Genomic DNA, 16,566 nt, shown 5'->3' on the forward strand with positions numbered 1-16,566 from the left:
TACCTAGCAACCAGCTCTGGCCGTTCGGATTGGCTCGTTTGTGCGGACAGGGAGAGGGGCGTGGCGTGGCGGAGCGGGGGGCGTGGCGGAGGCAAGGGGCGGGGCGAGCGTTGCGGCGGGGTCGGGCGGGAGGAGGCGCGGTCGCTGCTGCCGCCACCTGAGGCGGAGGAGCGGGGCCGGAGCGGTGGGACTCTGCGCTGAGGTAACGGCGGCGATCTGGGCCCCGGGCGGCGCGGAGCGGGGTGTGATGTGAAGGTGGGCAGGGGGTTTCCGTTGGGGGTGTCGTTCTTTCACCCGTACAGCGGCCGCCTCGCTCGCCAAAGCAGAGACACCCGTTCCCGGAGACGGCGCTGTGGGGGGCGGCCATGAAGCGCCCTTAGGGCAGGGGAGCGAGCGGAGCGGAGGGTTAAGTCACCCCCACTTGGCTGCGGCGGGCCGAGGCGAAAGGTGGTCGTCCTGTGCTCCCTCGCGCGACATGGAGATGCTGGATCCATTCCCTCTCCTTCGGCAGATGCTCGTCCCGGGCATTCCTGCTCCCCCGTCCTTACTAGGCGCCAGGAGCCAGCAGAAGGGGATGCTCGTCCCGTGAATTTTCCTTCCCTTTTCCTTAGGGACCCAAGGGGAGGGGATGCGGATCTTCCTTCCCCTCGCAGTGAGTGCACCGGGGCCCCGATGAGCAGAGGTGCCGTTCCCTCACCTCGCTCCAGCGTCTCTTCTTCTGCGGAGCGGTGGGGACCCAAGGGGTTGCTATATCCCCGCTTTCCTGCTTTCATGTTGCAGTGCGGTAGCCGCAGGAAAGGGATTCTAGTCCTATGCATACCTCCCTCGTCCTTTCCGCTTTGTAGTGCAGGGAGAGTCCGAGGGGATGCTGGCTCTATCCACACGCTCTCTTCCTTTTGCAGTGCAACGGGGGACCCAACGAAGGGGTACTTATGTAGCCCTATGTACATATATACCCTTCCTTTTCCTTTGCAGTGTGGCAGGAATCCGAAAGGATGATAGTCAAATGTGTGCACTTGTTCCTTTCACCTCTAAAATAGTGAGGATTCAAGAGGGAAGGGGATGCTAGTTGAGTCTGTACCCTACCTCGTCTCCCAAACTAAGCTAGCTCCTCTCCAGTTCCTTTAGCTTGCCATGCAATAGGAACTCAAGCGGAGAGAGATGCTAGACCTGTACCTCCATATACATGAAGAATCTGACTGTAAAAGGGCTATGCCTTTCTGTCCTCCTTGCAGTAGAGCTGGGACAGTCATGGTGTCACTGTGAGGAGGGAGAGGGGAAGAGGAGATGTTGTGTGCCTCATTATTCTGCCCTATTAGTACGGTGAGGAGTGGGGGAGTGTAGCATGTGTCCTGTTTCCTCACGGTCTCTTAACTGAAATTGAGGATGGGAGGGATTATTATGTGGTTCTCCCTTAATACATAACAGAAGTGCAATAGGGGAGTTCAGCATTGGAGTTTCTTTCCCACTGACTAATTAAAATGGAGTTGGGATAATAATGTATTCTCCTTTTGTGCCTTCATGTGGGTGGGAATAGGCTGGGGAAGCACTGCTGGTGCTTGTATGCAATGAATTAGTTCCTTTCCTTTCTCCATGATCAGAACTGGGTGGGGAATGACTAAGGTGGCATTCTCCTGTTGTCTCCTCACTTGTACAGGAGGAGTCTGGTTCGTTGCTTTATCACCCCATTTCTCTGGGACAGATAACTGTGAATTAATCCACCTACATACTTTCTTTCTGAAGTCTGATGACTTTTTTCTCATTCTCCCTTAGTAATTTGAAATTTATTTGAAAAAAAAAAATCACTTGTGGGAGTCAACCCTTTCATTTCATGATTTTCACTCTTGATAATAGTTGTTTATGCATGTCTTAATTTATCCTTTACATCAGGAATTGTATAGGCTTCCTAAGATTATAAATAATGTATAAATCCATAACCACACTAACAAACTAGTTGTTTCCTACCCCTTTTGCCTGTAGTATTTTTGCAGTGCCTTGGGGTAGATCGGTGGGAATGCACTCCTCCTCTTTTATCGCCAGTGTCATCGAAGGTGTTGTGTTTTGTTTCTATGTACATGTAAAAATAACCACAAAATTTCATATGTAGAGGCTTAACAAAGAGTATACAGAACTGGATGTGTGGTAAGAAACTGTCTTGACACTAAAGATTGCTTATTACAGCATTCATCTGTCTACACACATTAATAGGTCACAATTTGCAAAACCTTTGTCTTCTTTCGCAATGATACAGTTGTCTTTTTGCTTAATTTTACCTAGAATTTATGCGAGTTTTTTTCTTCCATGAAAGGGCACTAGATGACTAGACTATACAATTTGATGTTCTTTTCTGTCTCTAGTAAATACATTGTTCATTTACTTTCTGATATTATGTTGTAGGGAGATCTTGAGCATAAAATGAAAAAGATTTGAAAAGACATGGCTTTTTTATTTTCTGCTTTTTGCACAGTTAAAACTTTTTGTGGCTTACTGAGTCTGGGTTTGTGCATGTTTTTTCTCAGTTTGAGGTTGTGGGAAGTCAGATGATGAGTGATTTGTTTGGAGTCTCTACTTTGAATGTCATGAATATGATGATTTGTGCAAAGTGCTCTTGGAGTTTTTCCTAAGACTCTAGATCCTAACCTGGATTTGCCCAATGTTTGGGCTTCAGAATTTAACATAGTAATTGGTGTGAGTGCAGTTCATCTGCCACTGCTTCTGAACCTCTCGGGTGCCATTCCTCCAGTGATCAGTAGAATTACAAGGAGCATGTGAGGAAGTTGACTGCTAATCTGCGCTGCAAGTTGATTTCACTGAAGTTGTTGAATGAAGTCTTTTGGAGCTGGCAGCCAAAGTTTTGGGCAAAAAGGAAAAAAAGAAGACTTGAAACCAGTGTTTTGGAAATGACAACAAACTGAAAAGGCTTCTTTTCCTGAGTTTGGGGATCTGTTATTAAAAGGTTGAAATCAAAAGGCTAGATTTGAAGGCGATTGAACAGCTTGTACAAAACTAAGTAGCAATCAGTTTTGCTTGTCTAGAACTTGTAATCTCTGGTCAGGATGGGAGAATATGCAGAAGTCTTCAGGTTTAAGTAATGATGCCTGGCAAATGGCATAGTTCAGGGCTTTGTTTTGTGGGCTTGAGGGCTGGTTTGTTTTTTTTAAGCAAGACAACAAATTCTTAAGTCCTTGGATCAGAAGGACATAGCTTTTCAAGGCTTGTTCAGCCTTGAGAAGAGAAGGCTCTGGGGAGACTCAAAGCAGCCCCCTAGTATTTAAAGGGGCTGAAAGGAAAGCAGGAGAGAGGGACTTCTAACGGGGTCTGTAGTGACAGGATGAGGGGGAATGGCTTTAAACTCACATGGGGGAGATTTAGATGAGCTGCTAGGAAGTTGTTCCCTGTGAGGGTGATGAGGCCCTGGCACAGGTTGCCCAGAGAAGCTGTGGCTGCCCAATCCCTGGCAGTGTTCAAGGCCAGGTTGAACAGGGCTTGGAACAACCTGGTTTAATGGAAGGTGTCCCTGCCCGTGGCAGGGTGCTGGAACTGGATGATTAAGGTCTCGTCAAACCCAAACTGTTCTGTAAGTCTATGATTTTATTCTATGAAATTGGACTAAAATCAGGTGTGGTTAGATGTAGCATGTCTTAAACACTGTAGCTAATTTTGATCTTTTAAATTCAGCGTGTTGACTGGCCAGAATCTAAGTGAGATGCTGTGGTTTGAGCTGTGTTGCCACCTGACTTAAGATGTGGATGGTTCTGGTCGTGATCTTTTCTGGTCATTTTCTATTTTTCTTAGGTTTGGAACAATTTTAGTATTCTTTATGTACTTCAGGGCTGCCTCAAAGATGGATTCCCCATCAATAGATGTGAGAGAGTAAGGAGCCTATGAAAGCAAGTTGTCAATTACCCTAATTTATTATGGTTATATTTAGCATTTTGGTCTTTTTCCTATTTACATATTTGTTTTTCCTAGCCTGTCTTGCAAAACCATTGCCACACATTATCTTAAAGAGAAGCACAGAAGTCATAGAATAGTTAGGGTTGGAAAGGACCTTAAGATAGATCATCAAGTTCCAACCCCCCTGCCATGGGCAGGGACACCTCGCTCTAAACCCTATCACTCAAGGCCTCATCCAACCTGGCCTTGAACACTGCCTGGGATGGAGCATTCACAGCTTACCTGGGCAACCCATTCCATAATAATAAGATAATTTTGGTTTTGTAATACCCTTACCAGCAATTACAACTGCATCTTCAGATGGGACACTTTGTGAGATGAAATCTAGATTGTTTGTCTGTGGAGAAGTGTTTAGGTTAGAAGAAACCTATCAAGATTATCTAGTCCAACTCTCAAAGGGTATGAGAGTTTCAAGAGCTATATGTTATTTAATTTTTCTTACCATAAGATGGGCCTATGTAAACAACGGTGTGCATACATAACTTTTCTGATGTGCTACTACCACCATGAGCCTGGTTATTAACTCTTTTGTACCTCTCACAAAGTTTGCAGTAGGGAGAAAGAAAAAACTTTCTCCTCCGCTAATGTGTAGAATTTGTTTCCTTTCCTGAATATCTAAGGAAAAAATTTGCTCCCTCAAGATGGGAAGTCTTCTCAAATTTGTGATTGCCTACTTTTGTGAATACTGATAGAGTGCTTGAGGTTCTCCCATTCAAACAGAATTTCTAAATTACTGTTATCTTTTTAACCATTTTTTTTTGTTAAAAGCAGTTGGAGACTAGATTTTGCAAATTTCATTGCTGTAACACAGAATTATTCTAAGAAAAGGACCTCTATATTTTTACAGGCCTGTCTCAGCGCTATGTACTGAAGTCCCCATTCTGCTTGTTCCACTCCAGCCCCTTAGCGCTGAGAAAATGCAGCTCCAGCCTTGGGGAACGATTGTTGTTTGAATTGGCTCTATAGGTAGAGTGGAACTGGCAGAGCAACCCTCCAAAATACCTTTGCAATCTCCATCTTCAAGAGTCTGTGGAGAAAAAGGGTGCTCAAAGAATGCTGTCTTCTGGCTTACCCCTGGTTGTTATGGTGGCTTCTGGAGAGGAAGAGCTGAGATGTGTGCCATTAAAATGGGTTAGAGACAACAAATAAGTTGTTTACAACCAAACTAAAATTATCTATTTGAACACAGGGAGCCAAACCACGACTGTAGCTTGCTGGGCAGAGCTGTAGTCTCCAGTCCTGCAAGCTGGGACTTGTGTATTGGTGGTAGTGACTGTTTTGTTTTTGTTTTATAATTATTCAGCAGAAGCTACGAGGCCATGCAACTAGAAAGATGCTATCGATGTGAATGTGCCAGTGGAGATGCTGAGTCATAAATAGCCGGGTTTCAGTGTGGTCAATGATTGTAATGCTCACACAGTTAAATTTAGTCCTTCATAGTAAATACATTTCCCATTTTCTCTGTCCTTTTTGGGTAGAGTTTTATAGCATACCAGCTTCTTTTTTGTCAGAAATAGCCTGAAACCAGGATTAAAATTTGTCAAGGGACCCTCTAGTCTTGCACATGAGAACTTGAAGCAATTTGTCTGCCAGACTATTTAGAGCTGAAGTATTTTAAACAATTACAAGGCTTTTTATTATGTTCTCTTTGTTGTGTTCTTTATTCTAGGTTATCTAACAAAAGAAGAAAGTAACTTGACTGTTCTTCTGTCACAATGGGGTCGATTGTTTGGGAATGTGGTTAAGCTTTTTAATACTTTAACCTACCACTTGCTGTATAATACTGCTAAAAGAAAAGGCAAGATTTCTATCATGTCTGTCTCTAATATGTCGTCTTCTGGACTGAGCTAAGGATGTTGTATGCAAAGAGGATTCCAGTTTTGAAGAACCTTAAACAAGGACTGAAAATATTGCTGTTGAAGTGAAATCTGGGAGTACATGAGGAGTTGGCGCTTTAGGACTGGGCTCAACAACCAGCCCCATTCCCAGTGTGGAAGGATGGCTATGAGCTGGATGTTCTGTTACCTTTGGCTTTGGGATGTTTTAATGGGGCACACGAGAGGGCACAGTTTATTTTCTTGTGAGCCCATCATCTTGCGGATGTGCCAGGACCTGCCTTACAATACCACCTTTATGCCTAATCTTCTGAACCATTATGATCAACAAACAGCAGCATTAGCAATGGAGGTAAGCCTGTTTCTTTTCAGCAATATGTTTTTGACTGTTAGTTGACAAATAATTGGTAACAGAATCCAGGAAGATATTTACATTAGAAATAATTGAAAACTAAAAAAAAAAAATCAATATAATTAGTATTTTAAGTGTAAAACCAAATACCATTTGCGTAAGATGTATTATATATGCTAAAACATTCTATGACTACAGCATTTGCCTAATTTAATATAACCGAGTGTGAAATGCTCTGTATTATGTTTGTGTGTTAGTCTGTTACTTTAAATAGTTAGATCAAGAATGCATATTTTGAATGGTCTGTCACTTAGCTAAATGCCAGAAAAGCAGCATACTGAACAATGACTAGAAGATCTTCAGTTCTGAAGACTACATTCTTTGGTGGTTCTGTAATATTTGGTCTTTTCCTACTTGCCTGAAACTCAGTGTGAAGAAAATGAGAATAATAAGACCTGCTATAAAAATAATAGAAACTGCTCATGTATTAGCATGGCTTTGCTCAGCTGCAGGAATGTCTGGTTTGTGGAAAATTTAGTTAACTTCTTCCTATTCCATGTACAGGAAGACAAGCTTTGAGATTTGCACTTGATTTGTAATAATGGTACCTTATTACTGTTACCATTATCCCTCAAACCCTTCTTTGGATTGATGCATAATAATTTTCTCCTTTTCAAAAAAACCCAACACATTTACACTTCCATCTGTCTAATCTTTCTTTGGAGAACTTTCCTCATGGGGCTTTAGCCACACAGTCTCTTTTTATCTCTCCACTAGTTTATGCAAGACTTTTAAGTTCACTTAAACTCTCTATCCTGCCACCCTACCTAAGGAGTTTCCTTACTTGGTAAAGTGTGATATAACTGAAATTGATGGAAATTCAGAATATTAGGCAGGTCTCACTGACAGCCTCTTCAAATTTTCATGAGAGATTTGTGCAGATTAGGTTTGTTTGTATTTTTAAAGTGCTTGGGAATCCTCGTGGGTTCTGTATGCTGAGGACAGAAGAAATAATCATGTTTTCATCTTTGAATGCTCTTCCTGATAATATAGAAACTTAATTGTTCTTGTTAAATAATATAAAAAAACAAGGCTTTATGTAGTCTTCTTATGGGAGAAATCTGGTTGTGAACCAGGTGTAGCAGGCTTTTTAATGTAAGAAGAAAATAGAGATTCTGTCATGGCTTAAACCCAGCCCAGCTAGTAACTCAGAATTTGCTTTGTTTTAAAGAACTATGGGCTTGCATTGCAATGGCTCATTTGGATGTGACTAGGGATTTCAGTTGTATTAAATACATAGCAACAGGAATGAATTTTGTTTTAGAATTGATTCTGGTAAGTTCTGAGCACCTTCGGAGATCTAACTGTAAGGAGGATAAATGAAGCCAAAGCAAGTAAGCAAGTTTAGTATGATAACAGCATGAATAGCTGGGTGTGTGCAAACTGTTTAATATGCTTTGAAAGGTGGAATTTAGAATATTAAAAGAATTGATGAAACCAACTGGACTGAAGAAATCTGGGACTTGGCTTGAAGAGGTGTGGAGATAGTGGGCTTTAGTTTTGTTGCATGGTGGGAGAATCCTAGAATCCCATTTTGGAAGGAACCTCAAGGATCATCTGGTCCAACCTTTCTTGGCAAAGCATGAGCTAGACTGGATGGCCCAGCACCCTGTCCAGCCAGATCTTAAGTGTCCAGTGTTAGGGAGTCACCACTTCCCTGCGGAGGTTATTACAATGTCTGATTATTCTCAGGGTGAAAAATTTTCTTCTTGTGTCCAGTTGGAATCTCCCCAGGAGTAACTTGTGCCTATCAGCCTTCGTCTTTTCCATGTGACTGCTTGTAAAAAGGGAGTCTCTGTCTTCTTTGTAGTCACCCTTTAAGAACTGGAACATGGGGATAAAGTCTCCCCTGAGCCGCCTTTTTTCCAGGCCGAACAACTGTGAAGATCTTGAGATTACATTTGAGATACATTAAGCTGTAAGATTGTTGAGAAAACTGAAAGTGATAAATATGTATGTGTTACGGGAAATTATATTCCTCATATCAGTTGTAGTGGTCAGCTCATTTCATTGGACTTAACAATGGTTTGTTCTGTTGAAATGGCAGCTGAAAGCTTGACAGAGTGGTAGGAAAGCCAAAAGGAAAATCAGACATGTGGAATAATTAGGAAAGGAATAAAGACCAGACATTATAGTGATGTTATAGAACCCTGTGGCTCACAAATAGATGGAGTGTTGTGTGAAGTTCTAAGCTATCTCAGAAAATGAGTTTGAGTTGAAATAGAGAAGAACAGGAAGAATGACCACAAGCTTTTGGAACATGTGGAACATGTCCCATATGAGGAGTGTTAGACTGTGGTAGGGCACTTTAGCCTACTTTTAAAATAGAACAAAACGCCCACAACAACAGCAACAATTTCCATCATAAGTGGCATGCAAAGGGTTACAGGAATTGATAGTATACTGCCTCTTCCAGCACAGGAATTAGGTTGCTAGAAGCCAAGTCAGAACGAAGAGGAAGAGGTGGTTCTTCAAATAAATGGCAGTAGAGAGCTGTGGATCTCTTAGTAGTGTGGATGCAAAATGTTTGAGGAGACTGGAACACAACTTGGAAGATAGTGCCAATGAGGGTGACTAGGTAGAAAAAAAACACTTCAGGCTCCTCAGCAGAATGGGTGAGTTGGAGCAAGTCCAGAGAAAGACATGAAGATGCTCTGAGGGTTGGAGCACTGCTTCTATAGAGACAGGCTGGAGAAGAGAAGGCCCACAGAGACCTTAGAGCAGCTTCCAGTGCCCAAAGGGACTGACAAGAACGCTGCAGAGGGGCTTTTGGCAAGATCCTGTAGGGACAGGACAAGGGAGAATGGCTTTAAACTGACAAGAGGGGAGAATTAGATGAGTTATAAAGAAGAAGTTTTTTCCCCTGAGGATGATGCGGTCCTGACACAGATTGCTCAGAGAAGCTGTGGCTGCCTCATCCCTGGCAGCATTCAAGGCCACGTTAGATGGGGCTTAGAGCAACCTGGTCTAGTGGAAGGTGTCCCTGCCCGTGGCAGGGAGTTGGAACTAGATGAGCTTTAAAGTCTTCTCCAATCCAAACCAATCTGTGTTTCTACGAAGTGTCACAGGTTGGGAGAGCATTTAGGGAATGTAAGAAATGTCCTTCTAATGGTCCATTTTAGCATGCATTTGCAATCTGCTCCTGGCAAGAGGAAGTGCTATTCAGGAAAGGGTTGCAACTCTCTTGCTTGTGGGCTGTTGCTCTGGTGCATCCCCAGTACCCACAGCCCCTGAATCCTGGATATTAGAAGGTCTCTGCGTGTTCCCTTTAGTATTATTTGATGGATCTTTTATCAATGGATTTCTTAAAATTATTCTATGACCCAAATATTGTCAAGCAGTTCACTACACACCAGGTAGAAGCAGCACTTATTCTCTAACATGTTTTAAATCACTTTCCTGCTAGTTCCATTAATACCCTTTTGTTCCAATATTGTGCAATTTTGTGCTGCAGTTAAATCCTCTGTTACACTTGTGATTTTTGGAAACCTCATTTTACCCTCCAGGGTTCTCTTCTCAAAATGAAGTGTTCCAGCTGTTCAGGCTTTCTTCTTGCAATTCAGCTGTTTAATTCCTGTAATAATTCTAGTTACCTTTCTTTGTCCCTTTGTGTAGCCTTGTCCTTGCTGAGGTGCAGAGATGGAAATGTCACACCACTCCAGGTGTGAGCACACAGGGGATTTATTCACACATAAAATCACACTTTTTGCTGCTAGTAGCTTCCTAGAAATGGCCAGCATTATGTTCATTTTTTCTGGCTTTTGTTGCATGTTAAACCAATGGTTTCGGACAGCTGTCAAAAATATCACTTTCACTAACAGTCTGTTTGTGGCCACTGTTGGAAGCAGAGCAGTAATCATATGGACCTGCAGCCTGAGCCAGAATAACCACTGTAATTGGTCTTGCTTCCATAAAAAAGCTTTCTGCTGCAGAGAGAGACACAGTTGAGGAGCCAATGTTACTCCTCTGCGTTCTGTGGTATAAAGCTCAGCTTAATAGCATGAATTAGCTGGAGTGGAACATTGTGGTGCTGGAATTCATATACTAGCTTGATGCCAAAGCCACTCTTAAATTTAGCATGGGCGTGTTGGTGTTTTGGGTGTATATATGAGTCCATTCTGCCAATATATTTAGTATATAGACCAGTGTTTTCAGTCTGAGGGTAGACTATGGGCTACTTCTGAATGCTTTGTGAAAAGTGGTGAAGGTTGTGCAAGGAAACAAGGCTGTTCTCAAGCTTAAATTCACTGTGCAGGGGCCTGTGCTTCCATCGCAGCTTCTTAGGGGTTGAGCAAGAAGAAAGGAATGAAAAGCCACAGGTTTTCCTGAGAATATTTCCACTCCTTCTATTAGCCTAGATTACACCTTAAACCTGTGATTAACACAAAGAAAATGTTTATTATCTGGCTTTTGGGGGATTCTTTAATGCAATTAAATGGAAGGAGCACTTTAGTTTTGAATGGAATTAAGTCTATTAAAGCTTGCATTTGGATATATTTCTGGTAAACATCCCTCATCTCCAAGCCTTCCATTATTGCTGCAAGAGGAAAATAATGTAGCAGCAGAATCAGTGTGATCCATTTGGTGTACCAGGGGAGAAGGCCTTGTACTTCTCACAGTTTGTAGTACCACCTTTTCACCACAGTTCCTAATAAAACCCTTTAGAAAAATTAAGTGTGCTTGTACTGAAACACAACAATACAACCAAGAGTGAGTCTGAAGCAAAGAAGAGAAACACTACAGCTGTTGTCTTACCAGCGACAAATTCAGGGTGCTTCCCATACCATTGATTGCTTCCTTGCAGGAACTGTTTATACAGTTATTTCTTGTTACATTTTGAAAACTAAGGAAAAAAAATCAGTCAGTTGTGGTTTTGAGTCTCAATACGATTTCTTCATCATGACAATAAAGGCTAATGAGTCACGTCACCAGTGTGTTACATTGCAGCAATATTGGTATTAACCATAATTGAGCAAGGAAAATAGAATATTACATGAGGAGTCCATCTTAGTGTGTACTGGTCCATACTGTAATTGGTTCCTATCCCTTTATTTCCTCCTAGGAAAGATAATGCCTTCAGCTTTCTGCTGTACTGCACCACCAATGAGTGCTTTAGTCCAGGAGGACTGAAGTGAGGGCTTTGTGTGTTCAAGAGCATTATTTTGTCCCCTAATGTTTCTGAAAGGACTTTACTCCCTTTAAGGGATGACAAACACCGGTTGCACTAGTCCAACCTCTGGTAACATCTGCTTGGCTATAGCAGAGACACAGGAGTTACTTTATGTCTGTCTCTTTCTAAAAGGAATGATGCCAGCTAATACAGACTAGTCAGGACAGAGTATGTTGATCTGAGCTGGGAAGGGAGCATTGGGAGCCTCCTACCCAGGCTCTGTGGCCTGGCTGAGCTGTCCAGGAACCGTGGGGAGCAGGGCTGGGAGCTGTCCTGGGCTGCAGTACTGCACAGCACAGACCCTGTGCACACACGTGGCTTTCCAACTCTGCAGGGTTATTTCTTTCATCTGCTTTGTGCCATAGTGTGAAACACATTATAAGGTGGTTTTCTACATTTTCTACAATTAGCTAATGGGTTATTTCATTACAAAAACCATCTAGCATGGATTGTATGCCCAATGAAGCAGTGATAACAGGGAAGTTAAATTACCCTTATTTCCCTGAGGGATCTGACCTTGTTTACCTACTTTTGGTTTATTATTGCTACAAAGAGTTATATTCTCTTTTTCACTTAATATTCCTTTAGCTTGAAGGATTTGTTTACATGACAGCCTAGCAAGCAGGGGAGTTTTTATCTGCCTTAGTGGAGTTTTTGTAGACAAGTATTTTTATTAGACAACATGTAACTTGGTAGCCTATTGGAGCCTGGGAGCATGCTATTACAGCATACAACATTTTGTCACTGATAAAGAGAAGTGGTTTAATATGATGATTGCCACCCTTTTTGCAGTGATATACACCACCAGCACTTCCTCCTTCATAACCTGATTTTTATGGGACCTCACAAACAATGCGAAGGATCAAAGAGGCTTTATAGGATAGGAACCAGACATAGTCTGATTCAGTTTTTTGCAGTGTGAGGGAGGTAGCTGGAAGGAGAGAGAAGTAATGTTGACTGCTAGTCTGTTCTTACTCCATCAGTGTGGCAAGATTCACCAGCTGGGAATCATTGGATTGATATATATAAACCATCCAGTCATGGAGTTTTGAGTGTTTAGAAGCAGAGCTAGTGAATATTTAATGGACTTTGTCACATAATATGCAACTACAGATGTGGAGACACCTGGTTTTTCACACCCTATTTCAAATCTAGTGGTTTCTTGCTTGTACTGATTGCAGAGGATAATGGTGTTGACCAGCCACAGAGCGCAGTGCATGCTGCAAGATTTGCATATCCTCCTAAGTATATTTCTGTGTGTATGGCACAGTTGTGGGGTTTTTGGTGCAATGTATTTTTTCCTCTCCTCCCAGTAGTGATCTTTGAAGTCTTAGTTCACTTTTTTTTTTTTTTTTGGTCTTTTTTTTTAAGTGGAAAAGAACCAAAGTGTGCTTAAAATGGCATCGACAGACAACATAGCTATATTTATTCCCAGCCTGGTCTTAGCATCTGGGTAAGAGTTAGGCTTTTTTCCTATATAGGTAAGTCAAGTGTTCAGTGGCTCATTTTCGTGCTGCTTCTCATACAGCTTGTCTATCAGGCATATATTACTACCGATTTCTGATAACTGGGACCCAATGTGGAATATTGTCTCTCAATCCTTGGTTCCATAAGGGCCAGGGAGAAGTATGCAACATTCACTGATCTTGGTTTATGTGATGGTGATTTCTCCCTTCCCTGGAGCTGGGAGGTAGTGCTGCTTCATTCTTCCTCCTGTTTCTAAGGGATTTTTTTTCAGGGGGAGATACAAGTGGAAAGCTTCTTTCTTTCCTACTGATCAGCAAGGATGGAGAGAATGTAGGGTGGAAAAGCTGAAACTTCTTTCACATTAATTCCATCCTTATTCCTTTCCGACTCCATCTGCTTTTGACTTGCCTATGCACTGTACCCTCCTAAATCTGAGCCCTTTGCCTTGCCTTTCTATGTTCTTCAGTTCTGCATCCGAAACACTTAGAAGGATAAGAATATAAAGCCAATGAAAAAGTAGGTTTTAATAAGCTATATTTTGTAAGCACCCTAATCTTAGACACTGATTTGCAGTAAGGCTTAATTTTCTTTAGTGTGTAAGATTATGATGCCTACAGAACAATGGAACTATATGTGATCATAAGAATGCAAGCAGTGCAGCAGCTAATTAAAGCCTACTCTTTCATTAGCTTATATTCTCTTATTCCCACTCTGAATTTTCCCCTTAGAAATAGCCATGTAAAGATTTTAGATTGTTTTATTGTTAAACCAGAATGTCTCAAAGCGGGAATTGCAAAGATGATTCTGCAGATTACAGCCCCAGCAAAGGAGTGCTTAATAAGGTACTGCTTAGAAATTCTTGCTTTAGGAGCACCCGAGGGTTGTCTGTTTGAAACACATCAGCTTGTGGTTTCAGTCTTGATGTGTAAAGTGAGTGTTGTGCAAAGGTGAACTCCTGAGTGGGTAAGAACAATTAGGGAAGAACTAGAGCGGTTACATTCCCAAGTGGATCTGCACAAAAAATAGTATGATCTGACAGTTTTGTAAAACGAGGCTTCTGAGGAAGTTGTTTCTTCAGCATAGTCTCAGATGGTCTCATATTAGGACCATCAGTTTGATCCTTTTCACATTAAGGACCAGTGAACTTCAAGATATTCTGAATGAGTATTGCAGATCCAATTAATTCTGAAGCGTTTATGCTCTTTGGACAGCCATGCTCTTTGGACAGCTCTAGTGCAGCCATGTGAGATAATAGTTTGCAGATAAAGCAGAGCTACCTATTTACACCTGCTTTAAAGTTGGTAGAAGTTTAAATAAGGAAGAAAGGGAAAAAGCCTTGTCTTTGCCTAGAAATCTCTTGAAGCTTCCTCCTGCCATCTAACATTTCTACCTATTATCCCTCAAAATGATGTATTCAACTTTTCTCACTCTTCAAGGAACCTCTGGTTTCACTTAGGCGTATTTGCATCTTTTATCCAACCTCAGAATCTCTCTCTCACAAAAAAACGCTAAGACTCTGACATTTTTTTTACCATCTTTATATTCCCCTTCTCTATACTCATCTACTAAAAAAAAACTGAGAAAAGAAAATAATTCCTCACTAAAGACAAGATTTTTGAACCCAAATAGAGTAACATCCAGAAATAGATGCACAGAAGACACACCTTTAGGTTGCTGTTGCATGTGGTGGTTGGGAAAGCAGTGTAACGATCAAGACTGTCGGATACTTACTCAGGAACGTATTTGCCAAGGTGAAGGTACCTGCAATGGCAAACTGAATGGATTTGCTGACCTAGATGCTCTGAGGTCTGGAGCACCTCTGCTAGGGAGACAGGCTGAGAGAGCTGGGCTTGTTCAGCCTGGAGAAGGCTCCGGGGATACCTTAGAGAAGCTTCCAATGCCTAAAGGGGCTGGCAAAAAATCTGGAGAGGGGCTTTTGACAAGGGCCTGTAGGGACAGGACAAGGGGGAATGGCTTTAACCTGTCAGAGGGGAGACTGAGATCTTAGGTAGAAGCTCTTCCCTGTGAAGGTGGTGAGGCACTGGCACAGGGTGCCCAAACAAGCTGTGGCTGCCCCATTCCTGGTAGTGCTCAAGGCCAGGTTGGATGGGGCTTGGAGCAACCTGGTCTAGTGGAAGGTGTGTCTGCCCATGGCAGGGGGTTGGAACTGGAGAAGCTTTGAGGTCCCTTCCAACCCAGACCCCCCTGTAATTCTGCAACTCTGTGATCACGCCTAAGCATATGGTCATCCTAGTTCAACAATCAAAGGGAATATAAACTGTGACTGGCATTTGAGGTGGAATGCATGCTTGCTTAGTGTGAGCAATCACTATGGTTAGTCTCTGTTTTTTTTACCTCTAGGGGCAATATCTGGCACTTCAAGAAACCAGATAAAGGTATTACAGAGCTGTGGAATACAGAGTAACATGAAAGAATAAAGTACTAAAAAGATGCTAATTTTTCTAAAAGAGATTCAAAGAATAGAAGGGTTAAAACTTCTGCATATAGAACCTCAGTGCTCAAACAGCAGAACTAGATAGCAAGTGATAGAAACCCTTCCTTTCTTTTGTCTGGCTATCGTATGTGCTCCAGAGAATAAATTCAGAGATACTCTTTTCTAGTCTTTCATATTTACCAAGAAGAACAAGATGCCACGTGAATATTTTCAAAATGAAGATCAGTAGTGAGAGAGAAGATGAAGAGAGGGAGTGTTTGGGGGTTTTTTGTTAAATCCATAAACGACTGTGCATTGAAGGTGACCTCTGCCACAGTGTTCATATTTTATTGAATAAAAGATTAATTCCAAATGATGGTTCAACCAGAAATATGGAAATGAACTTTAGTCTAATAGTTTTGTGAAAGCATATGAAAAAAACATTAGTTTTATGTAATGATTCATTTTAAAGGAAAAGACCTACATCTTAATCAACATCTATTCACAGTGGGCTTGTTTTCAGGGTCATAAAGGCAAATGGCTTTGCAGTGTGTCTGATTCTGCCACATCTGTTGGAGGCTTAAAGAGGAATTAACAGCAAAGTTGGAACACACATGAGTTTCTTTTGAAGAGTTAAATGACAATGTGCTGTATAGTCAGCTGTAGCTTTATAACCGCAAGCATAAACTCAGAGGCAGAAGAATGTTGTGCCAGAGCCTTAAGGGGATATTGGCCTTGCTATGTACTATTACCCTTACAAGCGTACAGACATTCATTCCTGTCTTTGTATGCTTTTTTCTACCTTAATCAAAATCAGCCAGTTGATTCTCTCAGATGATGCTGCTGTGGGACAAGAAACATGTTTATATTGTATATGTGTATAAATGCTGTAGTAATACAGGTTAGTATTTGTACAGTGAGTAGACTTAGCTTTATATTTAATAGCATGTGTAACTTAGGGGATATAGTTCTGCTGTATTGGTATGGAAATAGCTACCTTGTATTTTGCACTTATGAGATTCTGTCTCTTGTAAGCCAGAGACTGAGCATGTCTGTTGTAGAAACACTTCTGTTTTGTCCAAGTTAGACATTTTCCTCTTTACACTCTTCTGATACAAAGATTCTTTAGGTATCTCAGTTATAACTTGTGAGCTGATGTAACAGGTTGGAAGCTCTTTAGTTTTCTGTTCTTTCAACTTGCCAGTGTTTTTTTGTGCAAAGGCTGGGCAGGGGCTGCCTGGGCAGTAGGCAGTAAATAACTGTACTACATAAAAGTTGTGTGGCTTGGCTA

At 41.8% G+C, this 16,566-nt stretch overlaps 1 protein-coding gene across 4 annotated transcripts in view; it reads left to right on the plus strand.

The window, feature by feature from the left end:
• The first annotated feature begins 19 nt into the window (after nucleotides 1-19).
• The window catches only part of FZD3 (frizzled class receptor 3), a 62,068-nt gene continuing 45,521 nt past the window's right edge, over nucleotides 20-16,566 (plus strand). For 2 of the 4 annotated variants that reach the window (XM_061372161.1, XM_061372164.1), the window contains exons 1-2: nucleotides 20-40; nucleotides 5,627-6,144. In XM_061372161.1, coding sequence (XP_061228145.1) covers nucleotides 5,896-6,144 — 249 coding nt within the window. In that variant the 5' untranslated portion in view covers nucleotides 20-40; nucleotides 5,627-5,895. Of the gene's footprint in view, nucleotides 41-88; nucleotides 203-5,626; nucleotides 6,145-16,566 lie in introns of those variants that run through there. The other 2 variants (XM_061372162.1, XM_061372163.1) reach the window with 2 other exon arrangements.

The sequence above is a fragment of the Neopsephotus bourkii genome, unplaced genomic scaffold, assembly GCF_033783945.1.
Source record: "Neopsephotus bourkii isolate Nb327-2 ecotype Australia unplaced genomic scaffold, CSIRO-AGI_Nbou_v1 NB_1600, whole genome shotgun sequence".
In the NCBI taxonomy this organism is placed as follows: Eukaryota; Metazoa; Chordata; class Aves; order Psittaciformes; family Psittacidae; genus Neopsephotus; species Neopsephotus bourkii.